Source organism: Rhinoraja longicauda, chromosome 11 (genome assembly GCF_053455715.1).
Source record: "Rhinoraja longicauda isolate Sanriku21f chromosome 11, sRhiLon1.1, whole genome shotgun sequence".
In the NCBI taxonomy this organism is placed as follows: domain Eukaryota; kingdom Metazoa; phylum Chordata; class Chondrichthyes; order Rajiformes; family Arhynchobatidae; genus Rhinoraja; species Rhinoraja longicauda.
In genome coordinates, this window is record NC_135963.1 from 17,062,890 (window position 1) to 17,087,361 (window position 24,472).

General features: G+C 38.6%; 1 protein-coding gene across 8 annotated transcripts in view; it reads left to right on the top strand.

Moving 5' to 3' along the window:
- The window catches only part of st3gal3a (ST3 beta-galactoside alpha-2,3-sialyltransferase 3a), a 350,137-nt gene that overhangs the window by 109,351 nt on the left and 216,314 nt on the right, over positions 1 to 24,472 (top strand). For 5 of the 8 annotated variants that reach the window (XM_078408347.1, XM_078408350.1, XM_078408355.1 and 2 more), the window contains exons 3-4: positions 16,727 to 16,769; positions 20,334 to 20,441. In XM_078408347.1, the coding sequence (XP_078264473.1) occupies positions 16,727 to 16,769; positions 20,334 to 20,441 (151 nt within the window). The remainder of the gene's footprint in view (positions 1 to 16,726; positions 16,770 to 20,333; positions 20,442 to 24,472) is intronic. The other 3 variants (XM_078408351.1, XM_078408354.1, XM_078408356.1) reach the window with 1 other exon arrangement.

Genomic DNA, 24,472 nt, shown 5'->3' on the forward strand with positions numbered 1-24,472 from the left:
ACCTACCTAAACATCGTTGCAGACCAGGTACACCCCTTCATGACAATGGTATTCCCTGATGGCAGTGGCCTCTTTCAGCAGGATAATGCGCCCTGCCACACTGCACAAATTGTTCGGGAATGGTTTGAGGAACATGATGAAGTGTTCACGGTGTTGCCCTGGCCTCCAAATTCTCCAAATCTCAATCCGATTGAGCATCTGTGGGGTGTACTCGACAAGTCCGATCCACGGAGGCTGCACCTCGCAACTTACAGGACTTGAAGGATCTGCTGCTAATGTTTTGGTGCCAGATACCGCAGGACACCTTCAGGGGTCTTGTAGAGTCCATGCTTCGGCGGGTCAGCGCTGTTTTGGCAGCACACGGAGGACCAGCAGCATATTAGGCAGGTGGTCATAATGTTTTGGCTGATCAGTGTGTAAGTAGGCCGAATGGCCTACTCCTGCACCTATTTTTTTTTAAAAGAAGAAAAAAAGTAGGTGTCATGGATTCCGATTTACATATTTTCTGATGCTGTCAGCCTGTAATCAGCATGGAAGCCCGTAAATAAAATGATCTCGCCTTTTCTGACAGAATGGAACATTTCACAGTAATGGTTTTGAATTAGAAAGTTGGCTTACTATTTTGAATCAGTTAATATACAGGCACTGTGTATGAACTTGCATTGTATTCTTTCATTCAACAATAATAAATGATATGAAACTGAAGCTTTCGGGATTCTTCAAATTTCTGCAGTGACACTGTAGTAGCAAGCTTCTGCCACTACAGGTCCTCAGTTAGCTGCAAAAGTTAACAATCCTGGCAGCTAAGAAAATAAGAGTAAATGCTGGTTAGATAAGAATGGCAGTGAAAAAAGCAGCATGTTGGACCTTTGGCACTTTTATCATTCAGACATGTAAATCGTAAAAAAAGGTCCATTGTATAAATATAAATGTACCCATCAAACTCCTGACAATGTTGCATAAACTTTCATGTTGCATTATGCCTGGTTCTTTTCCATGATCAATTTTATATTCACATGGTATACAAGAGTGCTTTTTACTTGTATGTTCATGCAGTAAATGTTTACATTTATTAAAGGTGTTTTTACTGTATATACTATGGAGAGTTGAGCAATTACTACTCTGTTTTGGTGCACTGACTGGCCATTATTTAATGCACATTCTGCCTTGAAATTAATAAAAACACTTTTTCATTTTTAGCTTTAAAAACAATGATGAAGGTTTTAAATGAAATAGATGTACTGTATAAGGTGAATTAACTTATTTTGAGGATCACAAGAATACCTTGAGAGGATTAGCATTTTTGTGCTCAGAGTTGAAAGGAATCCTGCTCTTACAGTTAAGACATTTATTCACTGGTTGACATGTGGAGCTCAGCTGTGGTAAAAGATTGGTAATACCTGAAATAAATACAAAATTGAAATAATGCCCATTCAATAATACTGCAAGTGGTCTCTGATCGTGTTGAATTAGTAGATTGAGGCTGCAGTGGAGGCATTAGGCCTGTTTCCTTGGTTGAAGAGAAAGGAACAATATTACAGGTTTGAATATTGTGTGTGCTACACTATGGTGCCAGCTAGGAAGTACATTTGGTCAAGGATCAAGTTTATTTATAATAGTTCCTTGATCAAATACTTTGTCGACACTCATGACCAAGCTGAGTCGTGAAAATAGACAATAGCTGCAGGAGTAGGCCATTCGGCCCTTCGAGCCAGCACCACCATTCAATGTGATCATGGCTGATCATTCTCAATCAGTACCCTGTCCCTGTCTTCTCCCCATACCCCCTGACTCCGCTATCCTTAAGAGCTCTATCTAGCTCTCTCTTGAACGCATTCAGAAAATTGGCCTCCACTGCCTTCTGAGGCAGTGAATTCCACAGATTTACAACTCTCTGACTCAATATTCAAAAAGTTTTTCCTCATCTCCGTTCTAAATGGCCTACTCCTTATTCTTAAACTGTGGCCCCATAGTCACTTAGCCAAGGCATCAGACACCTGCTGATTGTTTGAACCTAGCTCAGCATGGGAAAAGGAGAATATAATAAAGGAGATTGGAAAGAAAATAAATGAATGAAGGAATACCGATCTCAAAGCTGTTGTAAAACAGCAGTAACATAGAAAATTGATTATTAACCTAATGTCATGCATGCTTTTTCTATTTTTACATCATGTTTAACATGTGCCTTTACTTATATTGTAACTGTTGTATTTGACAAATGACTTCCTCTGTATAATCTGCTGAAAGAGTTTCCTTTATCTCTGCACCCAAACAGAGTATTGGGTTTTGCTTCTGATTTCTCCAAAAGCTGGAAAATATCTAAACTTTTCATTTTTCTTTTTGAAATAGTTTTAATTGGTTTTCCATAAAAATAATTGAGACTGGGTTGCTTTCACAGCATTAGAAATCAGTTGTGGATGTAGGGTATATATTTTCATAATTTGCAGATATGAAATGGTGCTTTGCATATTTCTTTAAATTCTGAATTAATTGATGTGGGGTTGAACATGGAAATAAATCTAAAGATCTTTGATCGGTTATGAAGTTTCATTGCTTTCAAATCACCTGAATCACCATAGCATGTTCGTAATAGGTTTTCCATCTTTGACCTCTGTCATTCTCTTTAGGATCGTCTCAGCTTTTCTGTAACGTTTCTGAAGATTAGTGCGTTCTTGAGCAACATGTCTGGTGATTGCCGAACTTAACTGAAGTGCAGCCAATTTTGTTTCTGCCACCTCAAATGTTTCATTCTAAGATATAGGACTAAAGTGCATAGCCCCTGAAAATAGATATTGGGATCAACATGTATGATGAATGAGTGACTGATGCTTCCTCTGCAGGCAATCTGCCAGCTTTGTGCTCACCACTAATTTATACAGGGTCCGCAATAATTTAAAGCCAGTCTGCTGTTACAACACAAAATTAATTGTGGCTGGATTAAATAGTATAAGTTACTGAAAATCTGGCCTAGAAAATAATGGTTCAAGGAATGGTCAAGATTTTCCCTAATTGCTTAGAGGACTTGGCAGAGGAGGTGGTGGTGAGGAGAAGGACTTGATCAGCATGGGTCCAGGAAACTCTACAAGCACAGCGGTGCGATATCAGATATCCAGAGCAGTTGAAGCCAGTAGTCAAGCTCAATAACATTAAATATTGCAGTTAATGAAAGTATCACCAAATGCCATATCCACCAATTACACAGCAAGCTCCAGAATCTAGTCAACTCATTCCAGCCTTCTCGCAATCTCTGCCAATCAAACCGTGTACCTAATTTTATTAGGTTCATCTTGTGTTGTATAAAACTTGGACTGATTCGCAGCTTGCACATATCTTGAGAAATTCAAAATTGACCAGTACATTGTGCGTACATATGCCTTGACATTCACTGCCACACTTACTAACGTAACAACATGCCAGCCATCAAGACACCAAACCAGGCAAATGGTTGGGACAGATGCTGCTCCATGCTTGGGCAATGCTGCAGGGCTGTGCACTTGAGGAGGCAGTGCTTGCCATTGTTGGAGCAGCCATTGCTGAGGCTATGGCCAATTGGCAGGCCCAAAGAAAGTTGATGGATATTGCACTCCTACCAAATCCTCCTTATTGTACTCTACTTGCCCCTCAAAAACCAGATTTTTTAGTTGGAGATAGTGTACTCATGTACCTCTTAATTTAACTTTTATCTCCACTTTATTCATGTATCATTCTCTTTTCAGAAGGCCAAAGGCAGAACTTTGGCTCAGCATCCACATAGATCAAGCAGATTGTGAAGATGAAACAAACACACCACTCAATTTCAAGCTTTCATCCACTAGGTCAGGTACTCAAACAGGGTGAAATTTAGAGAATAGCCCAGAGGCAACAAGTGTGAATGGCTTGTACGCATTATAGGCAGCAAGAGTAGACTGGAGGGTTTAAGTTACAAAGAGAGATTGGATAGGCTGGGACTGTATTTCGTTGGGCAAGTTTTTCCATGCAGAGGGTAGTGGGTATTTGGAACAAGATGCAAGAGGAGGCGATAAATTACATACAGCATTTAAACCACATTTGGATAGGTACACAGAGAAGCAAGTTTTAGAGGGATGAGATTAGCTTCCGTAGGCATCTTGGTTGCATGGATGAGTTGGGCCAAAGGGCTTATTTCTTGTTCCATAACTCTACGAATGTTTGAATCTATAAACAGCCAGCTCCCTATGTTGAGTTCCAGTGCAGCACGTTGATATATAATTCACAGTAAATGCTGATACTTTGGCAGTTTTATTGTCAAGTTACATGAAGTCCTACTTTACCCCTATGCAAAGCTTGGAGTTCACCTTTTTCATGCTAGACAGCTGCATTTGCACACTTGTAGTCCATAAAGCATGTACAACATCTGGTGACCAATATCCCACCTTCCATTGCAGCGCAAGCAGAAGTTACACTCCACCAGGCATAAGAGAAATTAGCTAATGGATTAACTAACTTTGAGATGTAAATGCATTATAGCTCAAAAAAAGTTGAGACAATAGCAGAGAATGGTGTGCTCATGATACATTAATGAATGGTATCATTATTTGAATTACATTTACTGGTATTGGAGTCAGATAGAGGGTGCAGCCAAGAAACAGTCAGATAGGTTAATTTTTCTCTCTTCTTCCTCGCCTTTCCATGTCTGTTTGGTGTGAATCCTCACACTGGTTTGATAATGTAGAGTTCAACAAACTCCAAGAGGCATCTTGCCAGTCTCTATGCTGTGTACTTCAGGATCCTCGCAGATTGGCCATAAAAGTATTGCCTAAAGTAGCAGAAGTATTGCTTTGATATCGTAGGCAGCCTTCTTTCACAGCATTTTTATATATGTACTACTTGAACATGCACTGGTTGCCCACTGGAGTCATGAGTAATGTTATTTTATTTGACAATAACTGGTTTAGTTAGAAGCTAGGGTGCTTCTGGAGCCCCATGATTTTTTTAAAAAGTCTGCCTACCCTCAATTTGTTCCACTTCCTAAATGGACCACTCATACAAAATTTGGTTGAAATCAATTATTGTCTAGGGGATCCACGAGCCAATCAACATTGTATTGCGTTTATCATTTTATGCAAAAGGAAGCTATATTTATGCAATGAGTTACTCTGAAAAATAATAGCTCCTGTATAATCATTCTGCATATTTGCCCTATTTAAGGTTACGTTGAATCATTTCACAGTTCATATCCACAAAATTAAGCATGAGGCAACTATTTGATAGATATTGACATAATTAAAGAATAGCCTTATGTTTTATTTTCATCCGAGTTGCCAATGACACTAGTTTTGGTGATTTCAATGTATTGTGTGGAATGAAGGCAGTTGTTCCAGTATAGATGCGACGATGACTCCAGGGGGTACTAGATGAAGATGCAGATGTACATTCATTGTACACTATCACCAATACCAGTCGTGTTAGTTTCACTGCCACTGTCTTCACTGCTACTGAATCTCTGTGAACTAGTTGAAGCTAAATCAGCCATCTCGGTGCTTTTTCCTTTCTTTTTGCTTCAGCATTTGCATGTGTATGGTCCTGATTTTTGCATTTTCATATAACAGTTTTATCATCTTCTGACAAGCCTTGATCTCAGAAATCACTGGAATGTTTGCTTTTCCATAAAATGGAAGAACTTTGGCAAGAACAATTTTTGCAGCTTCAGTTCTAGTTCGGGATTCTGAGACTCCCTTCTGAAGGTGATACATGAAACAGCGTAGTACTTGGCGACATGTTGGTAGATGTGAACCTGTGATTTCTGCATCTGAAGATGTAATTCCACTTCCAAGCCCAAAGATTTCAGCTGTTTTACTTGTCACCTTTGCAGCAGATGTAGGTGTGCTAGATCGTTCTGATGGTGGAGTTGACGGTGCTGGACTTCCAGTTGATTGTTCATCCATTTTCAGCTGTGTAAAACTATTTCACAATAGGCAAATGAAAGCGAGAAGGGTCACAAGATGCAAAAGCAGGGATGAAAATGATAAATAATCCCAATTCACTTCAACACAATAAGGCTTGCAGACAGTCCCTATCACTAAAAATAGACAGGGGAATTAGATATTCCCCTTGTTAAGCTTTTGGAAATGTACTTTCCAGCACACTAAAAATAGACTTGACAACCTTTCACAGAATTGGAAGGGAAACCAAATATCATCAATTACCAATTTGTATGGGAAAGCACCAACTAAAACCACTTGTATTTCTGTGAAATTCACAAAAACGTTAAAAATATATAAGGCAGCTATTATTGTGCACATATTTAAACTCCAAAAAAGCTGCCTTATGTTGTTTTAAACATATCTGAACAAAAAGGACTCACTAGAACATAGCACTAATATGTACAATAAACACTAAAGGCAGCTAATATATGTTACATTCATTAATGGATCCTATTCAAATAGCTGCCGTATGCACATAGTAGAGGGCATAACCCTTCAACTTCGGGCTACCGGTGGACCCCCTAAACAACTTCAGATTTAATTTAAATTTCACAGAGGTTAATATTTTCACTAACGGAACATTTTAAGACTAGGTAGAAGTTAATTGCTTACTACGAGGGCTCCAGAAGCACCCTATTAGAAGCCTCAAGTTAGGCCATAATTCTTGAGCATATGTCATGCGTCTTAATAGTTAATAAAGAACTCCACAGTGCTCAAAACATCTGAATACTTTTTGCAATAAATAGTAACATTCAAACAGCAATTAACCTGAAAGTAGCTGTTTATCCTTTTAGAGGACATTGTAGTCATGTTTGAGTCAGAAGGAGAAAGAGCAGGAATGAGTCCTTCCTGCTGTTGAATGCTGTTTAACTGCACTGAGGTGCTGGATTATTGAGCTTTAAAATGCCATGGTTGTGTCAAATCACTGTTGTAAGATGATTGATATTTATGATCCTGGTTGCCCTGCATACGTCTGGCAGGTGTTAGCTGTCCATGTAATAACTCTCTTTAATATTGATGCCACAACTCTGTGCACTTTCAGAGGCCATGTTAGAATTAATTCAGCCCCTTCATCATATTTTCAGAAAAGGTCTGTGCTACAGAACCAATTTTTGCACTCTCTATCCAGTACATTGCATTCCTTGGAAGGCATTTCTTTTGAAGGCAAATCTTAGAAACAGCATAAACAATTAAACCTATAGGTTAACACTTTGATTTGCTGTCATATAGACTTGTCTTAGCCCTATTGTATTTAATCCATTCCATAACATCTCAACACTACACCCGAGAGGCACAATTGCAGTGAATTGTTGTTATCCACTAAGTGATTAATATAAAATTAAAATAGTCTTGTATATTTGTGGGGGCATTCTGTAATAGTAAAATCTATAACAATAAAGAGAGATAAAAATAAGGCAATGCAACTGTTGGTTCTACAAGTCGATTTTGTTTTAAGCTGGAGATGGCAGCAATAAATTAAACAGACTGTGTTCTTTAACTGTAACCAATGACAGCTTAATGCAGAGGCCAGAGTGAATTCTTTACAGTGGAAGAGGACTCCAAACTTCATGCAGTACTTAAACAGAATTTTTCTTTCTAACTTTATCCTAATAGACATTCTTAATGTTTATTGTTAGAAGATCTGTTTATTCAGCATTAATGGACCTTTTCTGAATCACTGCATCTCAACACCGTAAAGATTTCAAATTCCGTGACAACTAGAGTATTGATTTATGAGATAACTTTCTCCATTAGGTGCTTTTATGAGCTCACAAATTTTGAATGTCTGATTTTCTGTAGGGTTGCAAGACTAAAGTTCTAGAACATATTGTAAATTGAATAATTTTGAGAATGTTTAGTTGGCTTTAATGTTCTGAGTATAAAATATCATTCTCTTTTCATTTTGTTTTCCCTCCAAGATGGGAGGAGCCATCTTGCCCCCTGTTTACATTGTGAATAAAACTTGAACAACATCTTGAAATCAGACGTTTTTTCCTGATGATATTTTTTTCACTTAATCATTGAACTATTTCAGAAGTATAGCTTGATTTACTTTTTTAAATGTTAAAAATTCCACAAAAAAGTCTGAAGGTGATTTTTTCAATGCATCACAAGTATAGGTGGAAAAAAGACAAAGTGCTGGAGTAACTCAGCAGTCAGGCAGCATCTTTGGAGAACATGGATAGGTGATGTTTCAGTCGGGACCCTTCTTCTGTGTGACAGTTTTAGTTGGCCAATACACATGGACGTGCTTGTCAAACTATAAAACATAAAGAAAAGCTGAAGGAATTTCACAAAGTTGAGATAGCCCAAAGATGTTGACACTTAAACTTTGCCCAACTGTAACACTGCTTTGAATAAAGCCATATGACCACGTGGCCACAAAATGACTGGGTAAATTAAATAATAGTAAATTTCAAGATTTTTTTATTGGCAATATTCAACAGTTCAGTTTAATTTCCTGTGAAATTGATTTCCTGCGAATTCCTGGCAGTATATTTACTATATGACAAATAAAGTTACAATACAAGTCCACTGGGGTTTGAGCTTGTTACTATTCTTTCAGAATTTCATGGATTTTGCATACTATATATTTTATGATATATCAGCTTCTATCTTAATTCACGGGTATGTTCCAATTGCTATTTAAATATTATGTTTAGAGTTAGAAACAAAATTGCTTCATTATTTTCTTCCTGCCATATTCTATAGCTAGCTTTATAATATCAGTTTTGTTCTATGTTGCACAAACTCTTCAGAAATCAAAAGTAGTGATAGATGTTGGAAGAGGGGAAATTTAAACTGGTGCTCACACTGTCTTTATGGGCAGGTCTTTGCGGCCCAGGCATGTTACTTTGTAGTAGAAACATAGAAACTGTAGTCTTGAAGAAGGGTCCCCACCTGGAATGTCACCAGTTCGTTTCCGTCCACAGATGCTGCCTGACTCTCTGAATTCCTTCAGAAAATTGTTTTTTACTTTGCTGCTCCGTTGGCTTAAATTTGGCTAATGTCTGAAGTTATTTTCAATCGACTGTACTGTGCAGCCTTGAAATAATGTACCTTGTTGCATCCCAGTTTTGGCATACTCTGGGTATTATGTCTAATAAGATGGAGTTAAAGTGAATGTTAGTTTACTCACAACACAGATAGTTTTAAACATGGATGTTAAAGTTGTCCACCAATACCCACATATTTATAACAGCACTGTACATAATATTGAAAGTCTATTTCCTCTCTCTTTGCCTTCTGGTGTACTTGTGTATGGTTTTATTATTCTCATATATGGGATGATTTGCCTGGATAGCACACAAAACAAAGTTTTTCACAGTGTCTTGATACATGTGACAATAATAAACCAATCCATCCAATTACAAAGGATTAAATGGAGGCATGATCTTTAAAATAATGAAAAGACCAAATCGAATTAAACCTAGCAAGTAATCTTAATGAACAACTGACCATAGAAATGGGAGAGATTAGGCCCATATTTTGGTGAATGTGTTGAAGTGACAAAGTTGTTGTTGAAGAAATCTGCCTGCAGGGATTCAGCTATTTTTTTTGCCTCTGTTCTGATGTTGGCTGCTGTCAAACATTGGATCAAAGTGTATTGCAACAAAAATACTGTTATCCAAATGGCTGAGCGCAATCACATTTGAAGACACCTTACATATGGCAAACACCAAAGACAAACAGGTTTTGTAAATAGTATTTGAAATGTTGACACTTGCACCGACAATTAAATAAATAGTTGTTCTTAAAATAAACAATTACACATAATTTATTTACCTGAAATCATTACAGTCTACATGCATAAATCCAATCAATTTGCTAAGCAATAGTAATAATTTGCCAAATTCTATCAATTTGCTTATTGGCATAACTATGCCTATGGAGGAGAAATGAGTAAATTAAATTGACCTTTAACGTAATGAACAAATACTTTTTGGGGGTTATTACAACAGAACAATTTGATTACATGGAGACGGAAGAGGAGGGGAGAAAAAGTAAGGGGGTTGGGGCAAGAGATAACATTTAGAAGGTGAGAAGAGGTGGATAGTTGGATGGAATCAGATGGAGGGACAAGCGTAACAACAATGTCTGGGCTATGATTGATGGTGGTCGTCAGGACCTGAGTATGATGGAATCTAATGGGAAACGAATGTGAAGTGTGGGACCATATAAGGGAGATGGCTGTGTTTGGAAAGGTGGGGGGGATGGGGGATGGAGGGAGGCATGGGTGACATTTTTGCTCCGGTCCTTCTTCAGACAGGAGAAGGGTCTTGATCCGAAATGTTGCTATTCATTCCCTCCACAGATGCTGCCTGACACACAGAGTTACTCCTGCACCTTGTGTTTTACTTGAAATTATTTGACTTTTCTGAATTTATATATTAGAAGTTTCAGTACAACTCCTGTTCTCTCCTTGCTGTATGTTCAAAGAACAACGTGTTCTTTTACCGACAATATCAAAACAGATTGCTATTCTTAGCTTGGATTTAATTCCATGTTTCTATGGTTTTTCAATGGAAGTCTAACCAAAGAGCTAATTTTGCAATTCCACTAGCTCCCTTCCTGTCTTACAAATCAAACTAATTTACTACCGGTATCCTTGATATGTAATGGACTACATTACTTCCTATTTTTGTCTACTTTCTTATAAGTATCACTCTATGTCCTTCCAAGTTTTCATCCTTAGAACAGGACCATGTTTCAGATTTTGTTTTTCACAGTTCATTAGAGTTCCTTAGTGTTTTTACAGCTTTTAGTTTTTGTCTTATTTTTAATGCTACAGTACAAAGAATTGAAAATATAATTCCACATCTTACAGCTGTTGTCCTAAAAGAAGCCTGCAAGAAAGGTACAAATGAAACTTCTTATTTTGCACCCAACAAATCATCCCCCCACCCCCATTCTTTCCTACACCCTGTGCCAAACTACCTTCTAATTCATTTTATTTCACTTTTTGCTTTAGTAATTCAATACAATGGATCTTGATAGCCCTTTACCATGGACTGTAGATACTGTGCACTGTTCCGACAACTTTGAAACTAAATACAAAGTTGTGCAAATAAAATAAAAAATAAATCATTCTTGATATTGGGTGGCATAACTGGCACTATGTGGCTGTGTGTGGCTTTGTTTACTTTCGTAATTCAATACTGTGGATCACATATCTGCCATATGTCTTGGTAATAAAGTGTTCTTATGCATATTGAAACTAACCACAAGGGTGGAAATTACCTCCTTTCTAAGCAGTAAGTAGTCTTTTGGGTATCATGACCTATTCATAGTTTCAGTAAAGCTATGAGACCTGTAGGGTAAAAGAGGAGATGTGTTGTACCTCTTTTATGCCATTTGACTGACTTGTGTTATTTCTCACTTTTTAAAATATATAGCTTCTGTAAAATGCTTTAGCTGGGCATAGCTACATCATCCATAAGATGTGTTACACAAAAAATGTGTGGTGGTTCAGTTTCAGCTTCATTAACATATAATGCTGTTCTCTTCATGATATAGTTGAAAAATTATTGGGTTTGCTTTTAATATTATGATTTACGTTAATAATTGATTTAAATATGAGTGGAATTTTGTTTTTCAGAACATCATGCATTTTTGATAGAGATCTTTCCTCCACTATGGTGCACACTAGTGTGGATTGGGAATAAAAAGATGAAAGATTCTGTTTCACAATTGTGCTTTGTAATTATAGAAATGTTTGTCCTACAATTTTGCATTTCCATGAATAGAACAACTAAATTACATTTATGGATGGCACAAAAAAATAAACTTTGTATCTTTTAACGTACAAGTGGCAATCCTCCTTATTGTTTCCTTTGGATGTGCAGTCATCTGTGTCGAATGAGTATTTCTTCTGTCCTAATGCACATTCTTTTCTGTAATCAGATGTTGAGTGAATACTGTCATCATGTGTCAGTGTTCTGAATGACTACTTTCAAAGAGATTGACAAGAATATCACAAGAAATGCTCTGTGTGAACAGGAAAGAGTGCTTGGATCCAGGTGGTGACAGCTCTTAGTATAAACACTTTTTTGGCCTAATACGTTTTGTACAAGTATTCCTAGAGTTAAAAGTGCCTGGAGGTAACTTTGATTGAGCTTTTTTGTTTCCTTCTGTGTGTGTGGTCTGATGACTCCCCCAACAAAAATAAATTTGTCTAATACTATCAGAACACTAAGTTTTATTAATGATTTAAAACAAATCAGAATAGTGCTCTAAAGTTTGTGCTTTTCTCCATGTCCCAGGATAATTGCAATCTCTAAATCTAAAACAAAATCTTTATTTGTCATTCAAAATAAGTTTGAACGAAATGTAGTTACCACGCAGTCACAACACTAAAAAAGCAACAAAACACACAACTACACAATTCAACACAAACATCCATCACAGTGACTCTCCTCCAGGCACCTCCACACTGTGATAGAAGGTAAAAAAGAAAGTCCAATCTCCTTCTTGCTTCTTCACCCGTGGTCGGGCATTCAAAGCTGCTACGTTGAGGCAATCGAGGCTCCCGACCCTGAAGTCCCCGCCGGGCGATGGAAGATCGCGCGGCCGATTCCAAGCCGTGCCGGACGAAAGAGCCGACCCAAGGCCCATGATTCTGGGTGGACGAAGATGCTGCCGCTGGAGCCCCCGAAACTCGGTAGCCAACCAGGGACCCACGAGCTCCCGACGCCACAGTCCACAGGGCCCGTGGCAGAAGCCTCCAAAGTCAGCCAACTCCGCGATGGTAAGTAAGTCTGGAGGCCGCCAGCTCCCTGTTGCTAGGCAGCAGCACGAATGGAAATGCGACCCGGATGATCTCCGTTGAAGAAGGAGATTTTTTAAAAAATCCCCCCTCCCCCACCCCCTACATAATACACAACTAAAAGTAAACTATAACATACATCTAACATTAAAAACAAGACAAGAAGGAAAAGACAAACGGCCCTCAGGTGAGCCGCAGCTGCTCGGGCAGCGCCGTTACATCCAGGTTGATACGCATTAACTGATGTGTAGGAAAGAACTGCAGATGCTGGTTTAAATCGAAGATAGACACAAAATGCTGGAGTAACTCGGCGGGACAGGCAGCATTTCTGGAGAGAAGTAATGGGTGATGTTTCGGGTCGAGACCCTTCTTCAGACTGAAGAAGGGTTTCGACCCGCAACGTCATCCATTAACTGATGTTTTGAGTAAAAGCACCAGCAAATAACAATGCTAAAAAGCATAAAATGGCATTCCATAAAAAATGAGTGACGTCGTTCTTCACATGATATGTGAAAATCATTAATATCCGATGAGTTGTCCAATCTTTTACATGAGTTGTAATATCAATTGCAGTTTATGCAGATGTTATATTTTTAGGAAATCGCTGTACAACCTTGCATCTAGCCCCTCGGCTTTAAGTAGTGCATCTCCATTCATTTGAAATAAGTGATCAACTGATTTTGAAGGATAAATGCCGATAAATGGTACATTTATTTTCCTTTACATTTTGTTTTGAATTAATTTGAGTAAGTTTTAGGTATTTTAAGTTTTTGATTTGACATTTGCTTATTAACCCAATTCATGTAAACTATTTTTAAATGTATGTGATAATCTGAGATATTTTAAGGTTCTTTATGTTCATAAGTGATCGGAGCAGATTAGGCCATTCGGCCCATCAAGTCTACTCTGCCATTGAATCATGGCTGACCTATCTCTCCCTCCTAACCCCATTCTGCTGATACCAGTACTAATTTAGGTTCATTGATAGCAATGGGTTGTCATAAAGCCATTAGGATGTACCATTGTTTTACCGTGAGTTCCACCTTGGTGCTAATCACTGATTGTGTTTCATGCTCTGATACAGGAGCTTGACATGAAGCAACATTGGTATTGAAGAGCTGTAAAATTTAAGTTGTCTGCCACGTTATTTTCATATTGCACTTAACGTTCATATGGACTCTGATCCTCAACACTAATAAATGTCGAAAAATATTGGACAACATAATAAGTCCCAAATTACCTCTGTACCCATGATGCTGATCTGGTACTGACATTGTGGCTTTGAGCTAAAATACATGATACCTGATTACGTAGGAAAATAACTGCAGATGCTGGTACAAATCGAAGGTATCACAAAATGCTGGAGTAACTTTGCAGGTCAGGCAGCAACTTGGAGAGAAGGAATGGGTGACGTTTGCTGTGCGAGGCCTCACTAATCAAAAAGCTGTCTTACCTGAAAAACTATACCTGGGACCCGGTCTAAATAATAGCAAATATCAGGCACAGAGGACTGGCTATGGATCAGTGGAGGATCTGTACCATATTGTGGAAGCTACGACTTGCTGTACTGCATGGAACATGAGGGACGAGCAACTACAGCTTCTCTGCTGCAAATTTCTATCATTCTTTCACTTGAATTTGATCTTCTTGGTATATCTCAACTAATATCCCTTTCATTTTTAGGTATAAATATTGCTGGACATCTGCTCTATTGATTTGTTTAGCTGACACACTGTTGTAATATTGATTTTGTAATAATATCAGACTCATCGTTTTTGTGTTTGGGAATGTCAGCATTTTATTTGCAGATAGGTTTCTTGAATTAATTCTTCTCATTTATCTATAGCCCATTGTATTGCACTTAGTCATTTCTATAATTTTGTATGTTTGAAGTTTATTTATGCAGTGCACTGAAATAGTGGAATAATACACATAAACTGTAATACTCTGGGAATCCATGGAACTGTGTAAAATCTATCATGTAACTAATTTGCAAATTTGATTAATGGCGATGCTGTATCAAAAGCTAGTAAAATTTTGCCTGTTCAGGAATATAATAATATGGAAAAGGCTGGGAATTGGAAGATGGAATTTACATTGAAGAGTGAGAAAGGGCCTGTTTAAATTCCGCTTGGTGATTTTAATTAATACCAACAAACTATCTTATCCTTTTAGTAATTTATCTCACTGTTAACTTGGTAAGAGTCTGAAAATGATTGTGCATGTACAATCTCGAATAATGATTTAACGAAAAATTCTCTGTCATGTGTGAATTGAGGTATGTCAGAAACTATTTGGAGTCATAGAGTGATAAAGTGTGGAAACAGGCCCTTCGGCCCAACTTGCCCATACCTGCCAACAATGTCCCAGCTACACTAGTCCCACTTGCCTGCGCTTGGTCCATATCCCCCCAAACCTGTCCTATCCATGTACCTGTCTAACTGTTTCTTAAACGATGGGATAGTCCCAGCCTCAACTACCTCCTCTGGCAGCTTGTTCCATACACCCATCAACCTTTATGTGAAAAAGCTACCCCTCGGATTCCTATTAAATCTTTTCCCCTTCACCTTGAACCTGTCCTCTGGTCCTCGATTCCCCAACTCTGGGCAAAAGACTCTGTGCATCTACCCGAACTATTCCTATCATGATTTTGTATACCTCTATAAGATCTCCCCTCATCCTCCTGCGCTCCATGGAATAGAGACCCAGCCTACTCAACCTCTCCCTATACCTCACACCCTCTAGACCTAGCAACATCCTCGTAAATCTTTTCTGAACCTTTTCAAGCTTGACAATATCTTTCCTCTAACAGGGTGCCCAGAACTGAACACAATATTCTAAATGCAGTCTCACCAACGTCTCATACAACTGGAATATGACCTCCCAACTTCTATAAGCAATACTCTGACTGTTGAAGGCCAAGTGCCAAAAGCCTTTTTGACCACCTTATCTACCTGTGACTCGACCTTCAAGGAACATGCACCTGTACTCCTAGATCCCTCTGCTCTACAACATGACCCAGAGGCCTACCATTTACTCTGTAGGTCCTGCCCTTGTTCGATATCCCAAAATGCCACACTTCACACTTCTCTGTATAAATTCCATCAACCATTCCTCTGCCCACCTGGCCAATCAATCCAGATCCTGCTGCAATCTTTCACAACCATCTTCACTATCTGCAAAACTGCTCACTTTTGTATCATCAGCAAACTTGCTAATCTTGCCCTGTATGTTCTCAATCTTGCCCTGCATGTTCTCATCCAAATCATTGATGTATATCATAAACAATAACAGGCCCAGCACCGAACCCTGAGGCACACCACTAGTCACAGGCCTCCAGTCCGAGAAGCAACCTTACACCATCACCCCCTGCTTCCTTCCATGCAGCCAATTTGCTATCCATTCAGCTATCTCTCCTTGGATCTCATGCGATCTAACCTTCCAGAGCAGCCTACCATGCGGCACCTTGTCGAATGCCTTACTGAAATCCATGTACACAACATTTCCAGCTCTGCCCTCGTTAACCTTTTTTGGTCACGTCTTCAAAAAAATCAATCAGATTTGTGAGACACGACCTCCCACGTACAAACCCATGCTGACTAACCTATCCCTCAGAATACTCTCCAGTAACTTTCCAACTACAGATGTTAAGCTCACTGGCCTATAGTTCCAGCGTTTTCCCTGCAGACCTTCTTGAAAAGAGGCACATTTGCCACCCTCCAATCTTCCGGCACCTCTCCTGTGTTTAAGGATGACGCGTAAATTTCAACCAGGGCTGCCGCAATTTCCTCTCTGGTTTCCCGCAATATCCTCGGATATATCTGATCAGTCCATTGAGTACAGAATATTGGTAAGAAAACAATTCTATGAAAATTCTGGAAATGATTGGAAATCTTGGGGAGAAACTGAAAATGGGCTCAGAATAAATAATACTAATATCAAATTACTAAGTTATAGCTGGCAGTAAACCTGTAGGAAAATATGTTTGTTTAATTGTCTGTTTTCTATTTTTTTCTAGAATATGATCGATTGGGATTTCTGCTGAAGCTTGATTCCAGAATGTAAGTATTGTTTAAATAAAATAACTTGATCATCGTAATATTTTGGGTGTCAAACCCCTTATTCGGGTCAGAGTATTTTATTCACTGACAGTAAGTGCCAGAGAATTGCAGGCTGGACACACAGTCTGATATTGCATTTTGTATTTCCTTAACACAATTCAAAAGTGTTGCATGAACAATCGAGGACACTGAGACGTTAGATTTTGCATGTTGAATTTTCTGTACATATTTTCTGTACATATTTTAGGTTGCATCTGCTGAGAATCAAATATGGTTAGATTCTCATTGTTCAGTGCTGACGGGGCCTTGTAGGTGGTAGGTTGATTAAGGTGCTTTTATTGATCATTAGAAAGAAAAACAGTTAATATGTCTGAGACTCTGGCAGAACAGAGAGAGAAAGAAAAAAAAGTTTGTCTAGGTCGTGGTCAAGATGGGGGAAGGCAGTGGGTGGATCAAAAATAATTTCCCTGATATTTTACGTTATAAATTTAATATTAAAGTCCAGTCATCAAAAAGGGCATTTATTTCCACCCATACAATGTTGCTATTTTACCTTGATTGGCATGGATGAAATTGGGCTGAAAACCCTGTTGCCGTTGCTGGTTCTATGACTATATGACACAGTGATAGGTGCTTGGGACATGCTGCCAGGGGAGTTGGTAGAAGCAGATAGGATGGCAATGTTTAAGAGGCATTCAGACAGACACACAAACTTGCAGGGATTAGAGGGATACGGACCACTTTGCAGACAGATGGGATCAGTTTAATTTGGCATCTTTTTCAGTGCACATATTGTGGGCCAAAGCCCTTGTCCATGTAATGTACTTTTTTTATGTTGTGTGTCCATACTTCAGCCGCTTTGCTTTTTTTTCCCTTAATAAAGGTTGTGGAAGAAACATTTGTATGATCACCAGTGTAAAGGATATTTGCATTAGGAATGAAGAGTGACTGTTCAAGGCACTCTTTTTGGTGTTCACTTCTGTCCATCATCCAGCAGTGGCAGTTGTTCAGGAATTGAAGTTCAGCTAAATTACTTTGTCCTCTTTAGCTTCTGGTTATTTAAATTAGCCTGACCATTCAATTCTTGCTGAGAACTGCTAACTCAGCATGGAATCTTGAGGTTGAGCCTGAAATCTCCTGCTTCTCCTTAACCTATTCTGTTATTTTCCCAATGAACTGTGGGGGAGCCCTGACAGAACCACTTCTGATATTTTTCTCAGAACAGATGTTTGTGTGAAGTGCATGATTAATATATTTACCTTTATTGCCTTTGTCTGCTTATTTTGTGTCAGTATTCTTTCTTATTAATCTGGAAATGTTCCTGCCTGAGTACAGTCACAGCTGTTAAAATGTCAAATTTGTACTGCCTGACATGCACCAGCTGCCTGCTCCAGATTTTGACATCTTATGAACCTAAGTTCTTTTTGGTGTGAGTACGCTTTAATTCTCATAATAGTGAAGAATTATTGAGCAAACAGAGAAGAAATATGATTTCTGTTAAAAATATCAAGCTCTCTATGCTGATAAATGCATATTAGTAGTGATTATGATATTAAGGGAAAATTAATGGGGAGATATAAGAATATACTTCTCGAGTGAATGGCCTAGGTAATGGAGCCAGGCTTTTAAGGATTGAAGAAAAGTAACACCTTTTCATGGAAGTTCAAAACACTTTTTCAAATGAGAATTTATGTTGTCAGAAGTTAGTTTTAAATCTTTGATAATTTTTTTTGTTAAATGAAGATAGCAAAGGATGAGGGCTGAAGACAGGTATATGGAATTAGGTTGTAGATCAGCCATGACAGATCAAGCACAAGGAGATGGCTTCCTTGTGTTCGGTGCACTATGATTTGCTGAAAAATTATTTGTTTTGTATTGTAAGAAGTTATTAACATTGTGGAATCTGTCTCAGTAAAATAATTTGAAATGAATAGATTAAGTGATCATCTTTTTGATTTGTGTAGATTTAAGGAATTTTTATAGGACAAATACCTGGGTAAACCTTTTAGCCATAATTTCAAACTATTGGCATTCATACTCCACTTTACTGAGATATCAGATTATCAGAGCTACTCTGTAGGATTCAGTAAAGATAAGTCTTTGAAACCTTGTATTTATTTGGACGGTAAGGGTGTGATTTTCATTTGTTGCTTTACGAACTAGTGCAAATATTGCTATTTATAAATTGGAAGTGTGTAAATTACCTGAAGCACCCTATTTGTGTGACTCTCTGTAGTTTCAGGTTCTGATTTGGATGGGTACAGAGATCTCTAATCATCTGAGCAAGAAAGCAAACGTTTAATAAAACAGTTTTTTAGCGATATGGCTGAAGGAAGTGATGGAATAGGTCCTTGGAACCAATTGAAGCATGAGTGGTCTTTTATAAGAAAGTGGATGCTAATATGTGATTAAATTACAATGCATTGGTAGGAAATTCAGTGTGTAGACAGCAGTTAAAGCAAGTGGTGAAGTTGTTTAAGATGCTCAAAAAGCTTTTGCATTTGCATCTTCAGCCTGTCGGCTCAATGTGCTGGAATTCCCTCCCTAATTTCCTTGGCTCCTCTGTAACCCTGCTAATTAGACATTTTGTCATTCTTTCCAAATGTACTCTTTTTCTTTCATCTGCCATTTCATGATTATGCCATTAGTAATAATCTTGAGTCATTTTCTTACATTAAAGCTGCTATATAAGATTTAGTAATCCTTGAATCCTCGATCAACAAATATTAAATCTGTCTTGCACAGATCTAAATAAAGATAGATTAGCTATCTGATTATTCATGTGATTTAAATTAACTGCACAACTGATTGGCATTACCCTGGATTTTTTATATAAAATTATAATACTTGTCGAGTGTGCAAAGAAATGTAATGATAGGTGCTAAGTGTCTTACCTCTGACTGTTGAATCTAGAATTCAACGTGTCAGGCAGCAACTGGAGGGAAATGGATAGACAAAACTTTAGGTCAATACTCTTCTTCTACAGATAAATTAAATGATCAGTCTGAAGAAGATTCACAAACCGGAATATCATCTTTCCATTTCCCTCCACAGATGCTGTTCTTTTGCTTAAGATTCTCGCATTTGCAATCTTTTGTCTCAAATCTAAAATTTAGGTAACTTAATTTCAAGATAATGAGTTAGCCTTTTAAGCCTCAGCTCATTACTTGGACTGTGAAGATTTGGGATTTATGTTCCCTAGAGGGCTATGGATGTTCAGTCTTTGGATATGTTTAAGGCTGAGATCAAGAGTATTTGGGGAATCTGGGATTATGGAGAGTAGACAAGAATATGATCTTGAGTTAGAGAATTGCTCATGGTTTTAAAATGGCAGAGGAGGCTATTTTCCATTATTTATTTTGTCAATTTATCTTTTAAGAGTATTTGAACAATATAAATGCAGGTTTCTGCACACGTTGATATAACGGACAATTGGGTATTGACAGGTATAAACTAGTGATTGCAATATTCAAACTGCTTTGGTATTGATTATTTGATTTAGCAGTGCTTGTATATCATTGTTGTTAGCAAGTTCTGAAAATTTAATTTGTGGGTAACTCTTAGGGAACTGGAGAAATCAGTAGTGGACAACAGAGGAGATGGCTGTGCCTTTGCTGATATCCAGAAAGACAGACTTTTTTCTCCCTGCCTCCCCACATTGAACTACACTCGGTAAGTGCAGAAACTCAATAGACTGTTAGATTCCAGTGTGCCAAATTATGATGTATTTAAGATCGGGAATAAGTGTAATACTTCCGATCAATATGGGAGACAGATACTCATAATGTGGAGTATAGTATTTAGGATATAAATTTAGAATGAGCACAGTTTGCATATATATAACCTAAATGTTTTGTTGCATGAGCTTCACAGGCAATCCAACATAGTGACTTAAGTGAGCAGTGACTTAAGTGATTGATATTAAAGACATCTACTTTGTTATGAGGTGGTATTGATCTTTTGTGTTGCTGGAGCTGTGCTTAAGACAGGTAGAAAATATTTCATCTTACACTGGACATGTCCTGCAAGTGGAGGAGAGACATTGGAGAGTCAGAAAGTAATTTTGTGATAGAATACTTAATTTCTGACCCCTTGCTGCAGCCAAAGTATTTTTGTGGTGAGTCTAGTAAAATTTCTAGGTAATTGTGACTCTTCCCAGGATTTTATTAATGGGTGAGTCATCAAATATCAAGGTTTTAGATTCTGTGTTTGATATTGCCAATGCTTGACACATGTCATATTTCAAAGTGCTCTTCTCTGTTGGAGCATTTTGAAATATGACATGTGGCACTTCATTCACTTGCCCAACCACATTTTCCAAAAGTACATCGAGTATAGGGCCACGACAATTTCTGTCCAAATCCCTTAGCACTCCAGTCTATAATTGGGCAGATAAAATCACCTGCTGTTACAATAGACAATAGACAATAGACAATAGGTGCAGGAGTAGGCCATTCAGCCCTTCGAGCCAGCACCGCCATTCAATGCGATCATGGCTGATCACTCAATCAGTACCCCGTTCCTGCCTTCTCCCCATACCCCCTCACTCCGCTATCCTCAAGAGCTCTATCCAGCTCTCTCTTGAAAGCATCCAACGAACTGGCCTCCACTGCCTTCTGAGGCAGAGAATTCCACACCTTCACCACCCTCTGACTGAAAAAGTTCTTCCTCATCTCCGTTCTAAATGGCCTACCCCTTATTCTCAAACTGTGGCCCCTTGTTCTGGACTCCCCTAACATTGGGAACATGTTATCTGCCTCTAATGTGTCCAATCCCCTAATTATCTTATATGTTTCAATAAGATCCCCCCTCATCCTTCTAAATTCCAGTGTATACAAGCCCAATCGCTCCAGCCTTTCAACATACGACAGTCCCGCCATTCCGGGAATTAACCTAGTGAACCTACGCTGCACGCCCTCCATAGCAAGAATATCCTTCCTCAAATTTGGAGACCAAAACTGCACACAGTACTCCAGGTGCGGTCTCACCAGGGCCCGGTACAACTGTAGAAGGACCTCTTTGCTCCTATACTCAACTCCTCTTGTTACGAAGGCCAACATTCCATTGGCTTTCTTCACTGCCTGCTGTACCTGCATGCTTCCTTTCATTGACTGATGCACTAGGACACCCAGATCTCGTTGAACTCCCCCTCCTCCTAACTTGACACCATTCAGATAATAATCTGCCTTTCTATTCTTACTTCCAAAGTGAATAACCTCACACTTATCTACATTAAACTGCATCTGCCATGTATCCGCCCACTCACACAACCTGTCCAAGTCACCCTGCAGCCTTATTGCATCTTCCTCACAATTCACACTACCCCCCAACTTAGTATCATCTGCAAATTTGCTAATGGTACTTTTAATCCCTTCGTCTAAGTCATTAATGTATATCGTAAATAGCTGGGGTCCCAGCACCGAACCTTGCGGTACCCCACTGGTCACTGCCTGCCATTCCGAAAGGGACCCATTTATCCCCACTCTTTGCTTTCTGTCTGTCAACAATTTTCTATCCATGTCAGTACCCTACCCCCAATACCATGTGCCCTAATTTTGCCCACTAATCTCCTATGTGGGACCTTGTCGAAGGCTTTCTGAAAGTCGAGGTACACCACATCCACTGACTCTCCCTTGTCAATTTTCCTAGTTACATCCTCAAAAAATTCCAGTAGATTTGTCAAGCATGATTTCACCTTCGTAAATCCATGCTGACTCGGAATGATCCCGTTACTGCTATCCAAATGCTCAGCAATTTCGTCTTTTATAATTGACTCCAGCATCTTCCCCACCACTGATGTCAGACTAACTGGTCTATAATTCCCCGTTTTCTCTCTCCCTCCTTTCTTAAAAAGTGGGATAACATTTGCTATCCTCCAATCCACAGGAACTGATCCTGAATCTATAGAACATTGAAAAATGATCTCCAATGCTTCCACTATTTCTAGAGCCACCTCCTTAAGTACTCTGGGATGCAGACCATCAGGCCCTGGGGATTTATCAGCCTTCAGTCCCATCAGTCTACCCAAAACCATTTCCTGCCTAATGTGGATTTCCTTCAGTTCCTCCATCACCCTAGGTTCTCCGGCCCTTAGAACATTTGGGAGATTGTGTGTATCTTCCTCAGTGAAGACAGATCCAAAGTAACGGTTTAACTCGTCTGCCATTTCTTTGTTCCCCATAATAAATTCCCCTGCTTCTGTCTTCAAGGGACCCACATTTGCCTTGACTATTTTTTTCCTCTTCACGTACCTAAAAAAACTTTTGCTATCCTCCTTTATATTATTGGCTAGTTTACCCTCGTACCTCATCTTTTCTCCCCGTATTGCCTTTTTAGTTAACTTTTGTTGCTCTTTAAAAGAGTCCCAATCCTCTGTCTTCCCACTCTTCTTTGCTATGTTATACTTCCTCTCCTTAATTTTTATGCTGTCCCTGACTTCCCTCGTCAGCCACAGGTGTCTCTTACTCCCCTTAGAGTCTTTCCACCTCTTTGGAATAAATTGATCCTGCAACCTCTGCATTATTCCCAGGAATACCTGCCATTGCTGTTCTACCGTCTTCCCTGCTAGGGCCTCCTTCCAATCAATTTTGGCCAGCTCCCGCCTCATGCCTCTGTAATCCCCTTTGCTATACTGTAATACCGACACTTCCGATTTTCCCTTTTGCCTTTCCATTTGCAATGTATTACTTCTAAAGGTATCTGCAGTCTCTTTACATATTTGCTCCTCTAATTCCCTTGACTATTTGGGGGGGGGGGGCATAGTACAATCTCATCAAAGTGATTACTCCTTTCTTATTCTGAAACTACTACAACTTTTTTGATTAATGTTAATGATAGCAATTTTTTTACAATTTCAGATTTATTTAATTTTTTGAATTTAAATTCCACAGCTGTCAAACTAGAATGTCAGATTATTTCTATTGATCACTGGCCAAAGTTCTTAGATACAACGTTAGGGACGAATGATCGTACAATTTTTAATGAAGATTTGAAAGTGATTTTGTTCCATCTGAAACCAGAGTCTTAAATGTTTTTAAAAAAACAAGCAAGGAACCCATGAAGTAAAAGTTGGCTGTGCAAGACTGGGAAACTATATTAAAAGGTATGATAGAAAATAAACAGTGGCTAGCATTTTAAAATCTAATGGATTGTTTACAATAGATTCCGTTTTTGCTGCAAAACCGAACAGGTAAAATGGTCCAGCTTTGGCTAACAAGAAAAGTTAAAGATTATATTTGATGAAAAAGAAAGGCTTATTACCACAAAATAGTTGGAAGCCTGAGGATTGGGAAACATTCAGATGTCAGCAAAGTTGGACTAAGAAATTGATAAGGAAAGAGAAAGCAGAATATAAATGTAATTATAGCAATTACATAAAAAGGGCCTGTCAAAACTTCATGAGAAATGTAAAAAGGAAAATCATAGTATTGGAGAAATTAATGGAACTTAAAGCTGATAAATTCCCAAGGCCTTAGGATCTGAATCACAGGAGGTGGATATTGGCATGGTTGATGCACTAATTGTCATCTTCCAACAGAGATTCTGGAATGATTTCCACAGAACACTTCAAGACAAAATGAGAAAGTGGAGAACACTCAAATATGAAAGGAAGAAGTGCCAGTTATGCTGACATCAGTAGTTGGGAGATAGTATTAATTACTCAGAAAATGGTACCAGGACACCTGAAAAAATAATAATAGAAT